This window comes from Cyprinodon variegatus, unplaced genomic scaffold (assembly GCF_000732505.1).
Source record: "Cyprinodon variegatus isolate N-32 unplaced genomic scaffold, C_variegatus-1.0 Scaffold852, whole genome shotgun sequence".
Taxonomy (NCBI): Eukaryota; Metazoa; Chordata; class Actinopteri; order Cyprinodontiformes; family Cyprinodontidae; genus Cyprinodon; species Cyprinodon variegatus.
This window is the reverse complement of record NW_015151305.1, coordinates 193,015-205,274: the sequence shown is the minus strand read 5'-3', so window position 1 is coordinate 205,274 and position 12,260 is coordinate 193,015. Positions and strand designations below refer to the sequence as shown.

Below are 12,260 nucleotides of genomic sequence, written 5' to 3'. Positions count from 1 at the left end.
AAGCGCGCATGCGCGCTTCATTTGCAGTCTGGACGCTGAGGGTAAACATCCTCTGACTGCAGAGCTGAGAGGGACTCCTGCGGGAGCACCGCGGGAGAACAGGGTTGGGATGGGGGAGGCGCCCCACGGCAATGACGACGGCGGCGGATGACGCATTAATTGCGCGACACAACTAATCGATGATGAAATTCGTTGCCAACGCTTTTAAAAGTAGATTTTTATCGATTTTATCGATTCGTTGTTGCAGCCCTAGTATCAATCAACATATACCGAACCGAACACCGTGACCACGAAACCGTGAACCGAACCGTGGATTTTGTGAACCGTTCCACCGCTACTAGATCTCCACAATAATCAGAGCTGTTCTTAGTGGAGCTGATGAGCAGCCCTACAGCTGATTTAGTTTAACTGTTTTACTGAGAAGGTTACATCTGTCATTCCCAAAGTCGGTCCTGGAGGGCCGCTGTCCTGCAGGTTTTAGAGGTTTCCTTCCTCCATCACAGCTGATTTACATCAATAGTTGATTAATATTTAGACTTTGAATTTAGACCGATTTTATTTGTCATTTTGTTTACACGTGTAAAACAAAGAACTTTTGCCTGGAAACAGCGCTGTAAATGACTGTAAATCTACAGTTCAAAACTTTTTTTTTTGAGAGGCTTTTGCTGAACTTCAATCATCAGAATCAGCTGAGCTAAAGCAGCGAAACCTCTAAAACCTGCAGGACAGCAACCCGAACCCGAAAAATAATTTAAAAAAATTGTCTTTATTTAGATCCAAACTGTTTTACAGGGTCTAATAATTTTACAACCAGTGATTTTCTTCCACCTAAAAAGGGTCAAAATTATACCTAAAAGCTGAAATGCCTTAAAATAAAAAAATTTATTTAAAAAAGCAGGAATATTTATATATATTCCATGTCTTACAGCGAGCTGCCAACAGCTGCAGTTCCTGGTTCCAAGCTGATTTTATCAGCTCTCCTTCTTTAGGAGAGTGAAGCCAGAATTCAGTCTGGATCCGATCAGAACCAGTTCTACGTTCAATGATCAGAAGAGAAAAGCATCAATGGTTGACACTGAAACCAGTTAGGATTGTTTAGGGACCAGAACTGCTGGGATGCTGGTTTGGATCAAAGGTTTGTCCCTGGAAATCTAAAACCAAAGATCCGTCAGAAGAAGCTCGTTTAGGATCTCAGAGACATTTGACCACATAACCAGCAGGCGGACGATAACTAAAGCTAAATGAATATGACCAACAGTCAACCTGTTGCTAATGCAAGTGGGTCAGCCAGGGTTCTGCCCATCAGAACCTGTAACAGTGACCCAAATTAAACATCATGAGCAGTTCTGCTGTCTGCAGCATGGCTCACAAAACCAGTTCTGTTATCAGAACCTGTGACCCATTTATCGCTCATGCAAACCGCCTCTTATCTCCAGCTGTTGGCGGTTCTGCAGCCGCTCAGAAAGGCATGTTGTGCAAGAAGCTGCAGGTTGAAAAACACGCAGTGCAGACGAGTCTGGGCAGAAATGAGGGTGTGGCTCCGTCAGGCCCTGCAGACAAATCCACAGCCTGGAATCTTTAAACGTGTCAGTTTCTGTTCGGTACCAATGTCAACATTTTATCCAACCCAGCCTGAAGGAGCAGATTCCACCAAACCAGGAAAAACCCAGAAAAGTTCAAAACCTTCTGTTGGATAAAAACCACTTCAATCCATGGCTACCCCATTGGAACGAGCCGCTTCCGGTTTAAGCTCTACAGACCTTTCTGCGACTCGTGCCGCTCCGTTTTGCCCTGGTACTCGAAGCCCACGGCGCTCTTGTCCACCTTGTCCGTCTCCACACCAAACTTTCCTCCAAAGCCTTTTGCGTAATCTGCAGACAAACATACAGAAATACAAGCTGACATCCAAACTGTTAGAACTTCCTGAAACTTCCAGATGCTTGTGAATCAGTGACGGCTCAGCTCCAGATGTGAACAACAGCTGCTGAGGAGAGATTCAGCACCTTGGTTCAGGTTTGTTGGAGAAGTGACTAATGATGGAACTGTTTGCTTCAAGTCGTTTGCTGTGTAGCAAACTGAGGATGCTGCTTCGCTCAGAGATTCTTATTTCACTTCCTGGTTTGTGACAAATGAAATCAATATCGTAGCAGCAGAACATGGTGGCAGCATCATGCTGTGGGACTGGGATCAACTGATGATCATGGCATAATTTCTCTGCCCAGCTCATCACTATAAGGCTCCTAACCAGAGGGATGCCACTACATTTCCCCGTATGTCTGCTAGTTGTCCCTGTGGCGGAGCACACACCTTTCTGCGACTCGTGTTTCTCCGTTTTGCCCTGGTAGTCGAACCCCACGGCGCTCTGGTCCACGCGGTCCGCCTGCACGCCGTACCGGCCCCCGAACCCGGTGGTGTAGTCTGCAGAGCAGAGAGGGTCAGAGGTCAAGGTGAAGCTACATCATCACAGTTCATTTTAACTCCAGGATGTAAAACACATTCTGTCCTTCACAGAGCGTTTCTCCTTCAGCTGAGCTGATCTCCATTCCTGGAATTTCTGTGAGGAAATCAGACGACTTGTTCGAACAAACCTTTCTGCGAGGCGTGTTTCTCCGTCTTCCCAGCGTACTCGAAGCCGACAGCCGACTGGAAAGGAAAGAGAGAACCGTGATTGTAGCAGAGTTTAGTCTCCATGGAGACGATCCAATCGAAGACTAAAGGATTCAAAACCCATTTTCTAGCAGATTTATAAAGATGTTTGATCATTTGCATTGTTTATATAAAAAAATATATACAGATAAACAATGCAAAATGTTTATATATTTTTGCAAACTTGGTGTAATTCCTGCTCTAAGTGAGTCACTCTGTCAGCTAAAGGCATTTTTTACAATCTCTATACTCCAGTTAACGATTAATAAATGGCTAAATCAGTTGATTATTTCAATAATTGATTGTTTCAGCTCTAATGTGAACTTTGACCTGCTCCCTCTCTGATGACTCTAAGGTTTAGAAGCTCTACTGCAAATTTAGATCACAGATGTAACCGAGGAGCAGCAGGAAGAAGCACCTTGTCCACCCGGTCGGCCTGAACTCCAAACTTCCCTCCGAACCCCTTGGCGGTGTCCGTCTGGGAGCAGTGCTTGGACAGCTTGCTCTGGTAGTCGTGACCCACGGCAGACTGAAGAGAAAAGCAGAGAAGATCCATCGGTCCATTTTAAAAAGTCAAATCAGACCAGAAGCAGCCGAGTTTATCCAGCAGTGGGTCAGAGGTCCGAACCTGACGGTTCTGGGCGGATTCATGGACCAGTTCTGTGAGAAAAAATGTTTTCAGAGCGTCTTTCACCCATGAGGATCCAATCCAACGCTATTTATAAAGAAATTTACAAGGACCAAAGCTCTGTACAATGAAACTACATAAAAACATTAAAAAGACGTAAATAAAAAAACATAAAATTAAAATCAGAACCATAAAATTTCCCGTTTCCCTCTTTGGTACATAGCAGTAATAGATCAATAGGTGTGGACAGTAGGAGTTAATGAGGAAGGGTCGAGTGGAGACTGAAACCTTTAGCTGCACGTAGCTGAAGTGGATAAAGAGAAGTGAACTGCAGAGAGAGACCAAGCAACCCCTCAGACTAAACTAGTGATACATCACTAATCCCCAGTGATGTAAACAAAGCTCGCTCATCACATTCATGCAGCGGTGAACACAGACAGAAAGCTGTGGAGGTCCAGGAAACGGTACCAGAACCGACCAGCAGCTCAGAGTCACAAATGATGCTGCTGGATGATTGTTTTGACTCAGAATCAGGCAGAGGGTTCGGATCTGTGACGTTTGGTCGGCTGCCAGCTGGAAACATTCAGAGGCTTCATCCAGGAAGCTAATCTGGTTTCATCAAAACACTTCGAAATTTTTAACAAACAGGAAATATTAAGCAGCAGGGAATAAAAGAGCGCCTCATCCGTCTCCTACCTTGTCCATACGGTCCTGCTGCACGCCAAACTTCCCTCCGTAACCGTGCGAGGCCTTGGGCATGTTCTCCAGCTCCTTCTGCTTCAGGCTGGTGTGCTCTGTGGACACGGTCTCACGCAGCCGGTGGATGCTGATGGGAGGGACGCGGTTAGGACATGATGCATGGGGAAGAAAAAGAAAAAAAAGAGCTGCTTCCTCACTCAATGTGCTCCTGATGTCCTGATCCGGCCACCGTCTTCGCCCCCCAGCGCTGCTCCTTCTCCGACACGTCATTCTAAAGAAATTACAAAAATAAAACCATAAACATACAGGGGAAAAAAAAATAAACAAAACTGTAGAGAATGAAGAGTAGAAGGAGACGAAAAAGAACCAGGAACCTCAAAGTCGGGGTCGGTCTCCCAGTCGTCTCCTCCGTCATCCACGGCCACCTTGATATTCTGACCTGCAGCAGCTTTCCACATCTTCTATCAGCCAAAGTCACTCGCTGAAAAACAGACGGTAACGTCAGTCAGATTTTTTTCTACTCCAACGTTTTGGAGCTCAGCTTCTGGAAACCACAATAAAAACTTCAAGTTGATCCAAATCTTTCTGTCTTGGCTGTAAAATTCTCTGCCTTCATATTGATCCCGAAACGTTTGTGTTTGTTTGTAAATGAAGAGACCTAAACACAGAAGGACCAAAAGTGAAGCAACTACAACCAAACAAACTCTTAACCTTGGAGTGGTTGGATTTATTCTGAGGGTTTAATCCTGCCGAGTCAGGCTTGAATTTCTTAAGAGTTCTTTCCTTTATCACAAACGAGGGAGGCGTGGCCACCTGCATCCTCAGGGACACTTCAGAGCCAGAGAGTTGCTTCGATTCGACAAAATCATAAATGCACCAGAACAACAAAAATACTAACCAGCTGTTTTAAATCAAGCTGCCATAATTCTAATTTACACGAAAACAGACAGATTTTAATGCAAATAAATTACGAAACAGGATGAAGATTTATTTATTAGAACAAATCATGTTCTGAAATCGTCCAGACCCACAGTACTCCTAATCTGAGCTACAGGGGACTTCATTATAGTGCACCATGTGTTATATGCTGCAAACAGAAATGCTATGCAGAATTATTGATTCTCTACACTGAATAAAAAGCGGTTGGATCAATATTCTTGGGGAAACACTCTGAACTTTTGTTAAATCCTGACATCACTCCAGGCTTTGCTTCAGAGAGTCTGGAGAACCCATGGATGGATGGATCCTTCCCTCCAGAGATGTCTGATCCTCCCTCTGGACCATCAGCCACATTCCTCCAAGCTTCTCCTGACTCAGCAGCTGGAGGACAGTCAGCATCTGTCCTTAATCAGAGCCCCATCCGCTGAAGCTGGACCAGGAAGCAGGAAGCAGCATGGCTGCTGGTCCATGACAGGAAGCCACGCCCAGCAGCAGCAGCTCACCTTCAGCAGGTGGGTTACCAGCACCCAGGAGTGACGCCAGACTCATTTCTCTTAAATTGCTCCGGTTTTTTTACCTTTGAACCCAAATCGTTTCCTTCTGATAAGTCTCATCAGGTCATAAATGTGTGACTCGACCTCCCGCAGCGTCCAATCAGCTTCCAGCGCCATCTAGAAGCCAATTAACGGTTAAATCACAACAGGCATGTCTACGTCAGCTCCATTTTTTCACCTTCGAGTCTCCAGGATTAATGTCAGACATCCTTAAAGAGTCAAACCGAACAGAAAACACGGATCTAGGCGGAACCAGCTGTGCTTGGTGGTCAGTTCGGTTCTGGAATTTCCTGTTCCAGTTTTCCAGCCAGCTAGCAGCAGGCTAACGTTAGCTTTCCTTCTGGAAGATTCACCTGGATCCCCGCCCGGCTCCTCAGCCTGGTTCTACCGCTCAGGACACTCACCTTCTCCCAGGAATAGTTAACTCCAGCCGGCTGAGGTGGACCGTCCGTCCCGGTAGATGAGCTCCGCTTTGGCCGTTGGTAGAAACTGCGGAGGTCCTCCGCTCTGTCTGCTGCTCTTCCGGCTCTCCCGATATCCCGATCCAGCTAAGACGTCATCTGTGGGCGGGGCGTTGAGGAGCTGCATGGTGTTTGGATGAATTATGGGGCTCCGGGAATGTCAAACCGCAGTCTGTTTTTAGCTATTTAATAATCTGTTTTTAGTTATAGTTTTTTTTTACAATTATTAAAACTTTTAGTATATTTTTATAGTTTAGTTTTTTTTAGCATGGCGGGATCTGTATATTCCGGTTTGACATTCCCGGAGTCTGTTTTTAGTTATTTAATAATCTGTTTTTATTTACAGTTTTTTTTTTTTACAATAATTAAAATTTTTAGTATACTTTTATCGTTTAGTTTTTTATTATACCAGGATCTGTATATTCCGGTTTGACATTCCCGGAGTCTGTTTTTAGTTATTTAATAAACTACTCCTCAAAACAAAAGGCGATAAACAAACAACCAACAGGAAGCTTAATAACACTACTAATACAAAACATTTATTTATACACAGATATCTATATTGATGACAAGTAAATTTATTTCACGTTCAAAAGTTAAAGCATAGATATTATTACAGAGTATTAGGACCAGGCTAGAGATTTTCGTCTTTTTTAAATACAAGAATAAAGTTATGAAATTATGAGAATAAAGTTGAAAAATAAAAGTCACCATAGAACAACTGGTTTCAGAGAGAAAGCTTCCTGCTAAAAGTCATTTTCACAATCGTTTCAAAGTTCTGATACTGATAATTTAATGCTTAAAGACTAAATATTTCCGTATTTGTGAAACCGATGCCAAAGTATAAAACTTCACAAGATGTTTGAAATTCCTAATTTTAAGACAGAGCTTCTGGTAAGAGTTTTTATAAAATACACCTTTATTCTTTTATTAAAACAAACAAAAAAAATCCCTAGCCTGGCCCTAATACTCCATCATACGATATAGATTAATTACACACACAGTAAGTTATTTTCTTTGTTTTGACTTACAGCAAATAAAATGAAATTGCGTAATTATTATTAAACCTGTACAGATTGATTTATTGAGGCAAGATCTCCTTTTAAAGAGAGACCTGTTAGGATATACTGTACATATAAACACAGACAAAATACAACGCTGACTGAAATAGAATTTTGCAGTGTTTAAAATACAATTATGACTAATTTAGGACTAAATATTTGCTGGAAGTGTCTGATCTCAGTAAAGACGATTCTGTGATGAAGGTACGGAGCAGAAGAGCAGCATTGAGTACTTTTTTTTTTTTTAAGTTGTCACCTACAACCAGTGTTCTTTTTCACTGATGATGGTTTTCCAAAAAAAAATAAATAAATCCAAGAAAAAAAAAATCCCAAATGCGTTTCTGTGCCATATTTCCTCCTCGTTTCTGTCATGAAACTATTTAAATAGCAGTCGTCTTTTGCTGCAAGTTGGACACCTCTTCACTGTGACCACTAGCTTGCTTGATGTTACCATGACAACGTATTTTCCATGAACTTGTTAATTAGGCCTCAGAATAATTAAATTAAAACACGCAACAGTAAAAAAATAAAAAGTCAAAAGCCTTACCCAAAATATTCTGAAGAAATTTACAAATTGTGAATTTTTTTTTTTAATCTACTTTTGCCACTAGGAGGTGCTGCAGCACCTGGTATGTTGAAGTTGCATCCAATAATTTAAACAAACTGTCTTAGTTTTTGTGAATATATGAGAAATATGCTCCAATTTGTAGCTATTGATCTGTCGTTAACATATTTAACAATATAATTTAGCAAATGATTCTTCATGTTCTGTCAGTGCTAACGAGTGCTTGTGCGGAAGGCGCTAACTCGGGGTTAAAGCAGTCACACCTTTGCTAAGGTCAAATATGGGTCAAGAAAGGTTTGTGGCTTTGCTACTTATGTCCACAAAGACATAATTTTTACATCAACAGAATCTTTGACATATTTGCTCAGAAGCATCACAGAAGGTTGATGTTTGTGAAGCCATTATCATCATCATCATCTCGTTATCAAGCCTTACTGTTCTGTTATAGGCTTATCCTTTAACTTCATTATACATGTTTATTGGTTTAATTTAATGTTTTTCTTCTTAAGATTAAGATTTTTCTGGTTAAAATATATTCAAAAATCCTTCATCACTGGAACCATCTCAAACTGTTCTCAATCCTTGAGTCTTCTTTATGTCATCTTTTAAATAAATATTTCCTGAAATGAAGAAAAGCTTTGATCGTTAAGGATAATTTTGTCTTCTAACTACCTTTTAAGCCTCTGCAGGCTTTTAAAACCGAGGCATTTTGGTTCTAAAATGCTTTTTCAGCTAATTGCGTTCAATGTCATCCAATAAAATGAACATTTATTTAAAAAAAAATCCTTAAGATGAATATTTGGGGTTCTGTGAAAGAGTAAAGAAGGTAGGATGGATGAATTTATTTAAAAAAAAATCCTTAAGATGAATATTTGGGGTTCTGTGAAAGAGTAAAGAAGGTAGGATGGATGAATGGATTTTTTTGTCATTTAGCTCCAACCTTTTTTGATTTGTTTTCCCCATTGGTAATTTTGTCTTACCATGAGTTCAGTCTAAAGTATTGCTGATCGTGCAAAGTGGAATGTACAATAAGTGATTATAAAATAAAAAAACTATTTTACTTAACCTTTTATTTTGAGAATTTAATAAAATAACTTTTTTGATCTCACATTGGAGAAATTCATTCTCTGCATTTAATCCATCTCTTTGGGGAGCAGTGGGCTGCCATTGTGCGGCGCCCGGGGAGCAGTGTGGGGTTAAGGGTCTTATTCAGGGACCCAGAGTGGAGGCTGTGGGGATCGAACAGGTACTTGCAACCTTTCTCAGAGCACAAGCGCACTGCTCTAACCACTAGGCCAACACTTCTCATCATTGTATTCTTTCCATCCCAAATAAAAAAAATAGCATATGTTTCCTGGAAGTTAGTAAGGAATCAAAAATAAATACAAATTAAAATCATATTATAAACCTGTATTTATAAAACTGGAGCTACTCTTAGTAACTCCCTTATAAAACACATTTAAACTTGATGAATTGGGAACAAAAATTAGTCAGACTGAATTGAAAAACATACTTTTTGGCAAAAAAAAAAAAAAGCATGTTTCATTTTTTAATTGGGTCCTCACAAAGCAGAACTACAGAAGAGGATTAGGGCCACTGAAAAAAAAAAAGTTAACTGATTTTTTTAAATTTTATTTCAGTATAGTATGGGAAGAAAGTCAGAATTCTGACTTTTTTCTCTGAATTCTGACAAGAAAAAAAGTCAGAAATCTGAGATCAAAGTCAGAATTCTGAGAAAAAAGTCAGAATTCTGACTTTAATCTCAGAATTCTGCATCCAATACTAAATTGAAATAAAATCAGTAAACTTTTTTTTTCAGTGGCCCTAATCCTCTTCCGTACAGAACAGATACCAGCCTATTTTATTTTAGTACCTAAGAAAATATTTTCAAGTACCCCTTGCAATACCCTCATGGACCACTAGGGGTACACATACCCACAGTTGGGAAACACGATTTCGCTTTGTCTTAACATTCCCCTTATTAAGGGCTTAGGTGCCCACCCCATTTTAAAAACCCTGGATCCGCCCCTGAGGGATCCTTAACTATTCCCAACTTTTTGTGGTTGGACTCGGTGCTGCCCCAACTTGTTGTTCAACACTTACCAAAATAAAGTTTTTCAAGATGATGCAAAGTTAATTTGGACACTGTTACCATTAGTTATAAAACTATGAAGTTTAAGGAAAATATCATCCAGAATTGCAGAAAAATGTTCATTTTATTGTTTAGTGCAGTAAAGCTTTTGTCCTTAACACTTTTTCCTGCATTACTTTAAATTTTATACTTAGTAGTTTTAAAAACGGTACTTTTACTGGAGCAAAAAGCTTTAGTTGATTCAAAGGTTTTTAAACAGTAGGATTTATTCTTCTACTGGAGTAAAAACATTAATACTTTAACATCTCTGCTAAATGGACCACTGTGATGTAGGGACCACAATGATTTAATCATCTTAGTATTTCAAGCCTTTTTTTGCAAACATTGTATTTCATATAAACCTCATTAGCTCCTCATATCAGGTAGGATTTAAAAATAAACATTTATGAAGAACTCAAGTGATTCTTTTCATGAACACAGACCTTTAGAAATGGACCTTCCACTAAAGCAGGTCCAGACTGGAGGCCAACATCCCTCCCAGTCTGGAAAAAAAATCGAAATCTAAATTAGTCATCTTTTCTTAAAATAAGTGTATTTGATCTTGGATTGAGGAGGTATAAGACACATTTTGCCAAAGGAACAATACAATTTACATTTAAAATAAGAAAACACAATTGCATTGTCTTATTTCAAATGTATTTTATCTAATTATCTTATTTTAAGAGTAAAAATACTCATTCCATTGGCAAAGTATCTCATTTACCTACTCAAATTAAGGGTAAAATACACTTAATTTAAGAAAATTTTACTTATTTATAGATCGTTTTTCCAGTGCAGTCCCTCCTCCTCTGCGAACAGCTCCCAGGTTTTTATCAGTGAGGTAGACACAAACTTCTAAACTCCTTTTAGGTTTACTAAACTTTCCAAATTGATCCTACATTTATATACGCATATCTTAAAAATTAATGCTTTCCATTGGCTCAAATTAAGAAAGAAAGCCTGAATATGTAAATTATGGGAACGAGGGAAAAAAGGCTTCCAACAATAAAGCATCATAGAGATTCGGAAGCTGAAGGAGCAGCTTCATTCTAAAAGGACAAAAACAAACATAAAACTTAAAAAAAAAAAAACTCTAGTCGACTGATCTGCAGTGGAAAATAAGTTTCAGTATTTTATTGAAAGTAAGCAATAAATAATACTGTGATAAAAATAGTTTATAAGTACTCAGACTGTACATCATTGTTACAAGATCAGAAGATTCAACAGAAGCAGGAATAAAAACAGCAACATGATTCGCTTTGTGCATAAATGACTAAATAAAAAAAAAAAAAAACAGTTTCTGTGTGAGACACGGAAAAAAAGGACACGTCGGTTCCTTCCTGTTCGCAATAAATACGAACTTTGGAACCCGAGTTTGTGAGGAAGGAAGAGGAGCTTTAGCTCCGACGGTCAAACTGACGAGACAACATAAATCGATGATAATAAATAAAAGACAGGAAAGGGGGTAAACAATAAGGCTTGGTATAAAATCTACAAAGTGATGGAAAAAAAAAAAAAAAAGGTTAATGGGAGGATCGCACCGCCTGGGAGGATGTGTGGTGATGGCAGCGGGGATCAGCTGAGGCCTCGGTGAACTTGGTCCATAGAAGGAGACGCAGCACTTCAGACTCCCCCCTGAAGGAGCCGGGTCGTCCGTGGGCGTCTCCAGAGGTGGTGGTGGTGGGGGGGTTTCTCTTAAAGGGGAAGGCAGTGAGGGAGCCTCCTCATGCGGCCAGAAGAAAACCTGGAGGTCTGATTTCACTGAAAGCAGCCTTCAGGTACGTTTTCCTGCTACCGTTTTATGGCTTAACTCTGGAGGATTAACATGTTTTGGTATTAGATATGAAAATAAAGAAGGAAAGCAGAAAATCTCTGTTTCACATGATTTCCGTCGTCCTCATCACCTGGATGACCGGCAGTTCGCTTCGAGGCGACGGACGACTGAATTTACGAAACTCCAGCAATTAATCTGATCTTCACACATCTGTTAAACTAAGAGCTCCATTTACACAAACCCACAGGTCATACGCTAAAAAAAAAGAGTCACGGATATGAATTAAGTTATAGTGTCATATTAAAGTCACTTAAGAATAAATTCAATGATTAGCAAAGGAAAACATACATCTGTTCAAAAAACCAGGATTATAAAAAAAGATTAGATAAAACGTCTGCTGGTAGAAATATACAAACTCCAGATGATAGAAACATTCAGTTACAGAAATCTGAAAAGTTTTTAGAAAGCAGGGCTTATTAAGAGGAGAGAAACAAACAGCGGTTAACTCAGAATTACAATCCCCCCCCGGATATAAATATCATAAACACTTAGATTCATCTAGAAAGTTTCCGCTCAGTAAAAAGTCTCTCTTCAGTCGGTAAATCATCCTTTTTAGAGTCGTTTCAGTTCATCATCCTGGTCCTGAATGCAGGAAATTCACCTTCATCCTCGGACCAACGGTTACCTATAGAAATAATGAGGATAAACTGAACAGGGAGGAGAAGTAAACAGACAGCAGGACAGAAGCCATGGATGATGTATGGATGGATGGATGATGGTTGGATGGATGATGGTTGGATGG

General features: G+C 40.0%; 2 protein-coding genes across 5 annotated transcripts in view; both read right to left on the bottom strand.

The window, feature by feature from the left end:
• cttn (cortactin) overlaps positions 1-6,015 on the bottom strand; it is a 13,300-nt gene extending 7,285 nt beyond the window's left edge. For 2 of the 4 annotated variants that reach the window (XM_015397329.1, XM_015397330.1), the window contains exons 1-8: positions 5,871-6,015; positions 4,348-4,454; positions 4,171-4,244; positions 3,971-4,100; positions 3,065-3,175; positions 2,589-2,643; positions 2,308-2,418; positions 1,761-1,871 (exon numbers count right to left, since the gene is read on the bottom strand). In XM_015397329.1, the coding sequence (XP_015252815.1) occupies positions 1,761-1,871; positions 2,308-2,418; positions 2,589-2,643; positions 3,065-3,175; positions 3,971-4,100; positions 4,171-4,244; positions 4,348-4,431 (676 nt within the window). In that variant the 5' untranslated portion in view covers positions 4,432-4,454; positions 5,871-6,015. The remainder of the gene's footprint in view (positions 1-1,760; positions 1,872-2,307; positions 2,419-2,588; positions 2,644-3,064; positions 3,176-3,970; positions 4,101-4,170; positions 4,245-4,347; positions 4,455-5,870) is intronic. The other 2 variants (XM_015397331.1, XM_015397332.1) reach the window with 1 other exon arrangement.
• Positions 6,016-10,798: 4,783 nt separating this feature from the next.
• The window catches only part of ppfia1 (protein tyrosine phosphatase, receptor type, f polypeptide (PTPRF), interacting protein (liprin), alpha 1), a 58,442-nt gene continuing 56,980 nt past the window's right edge, over positions 10,799-12,260 (bottom strand). Inside the window, exon 30 of the mRNA XM_015397328.1 lies at positions 10,799-12,165. The gene's annotated coding sequence lies outside the window, so the exon portion shown is untranslated. The remainder of the gene's footprint in view (positions 12,166-12,260) is intronic.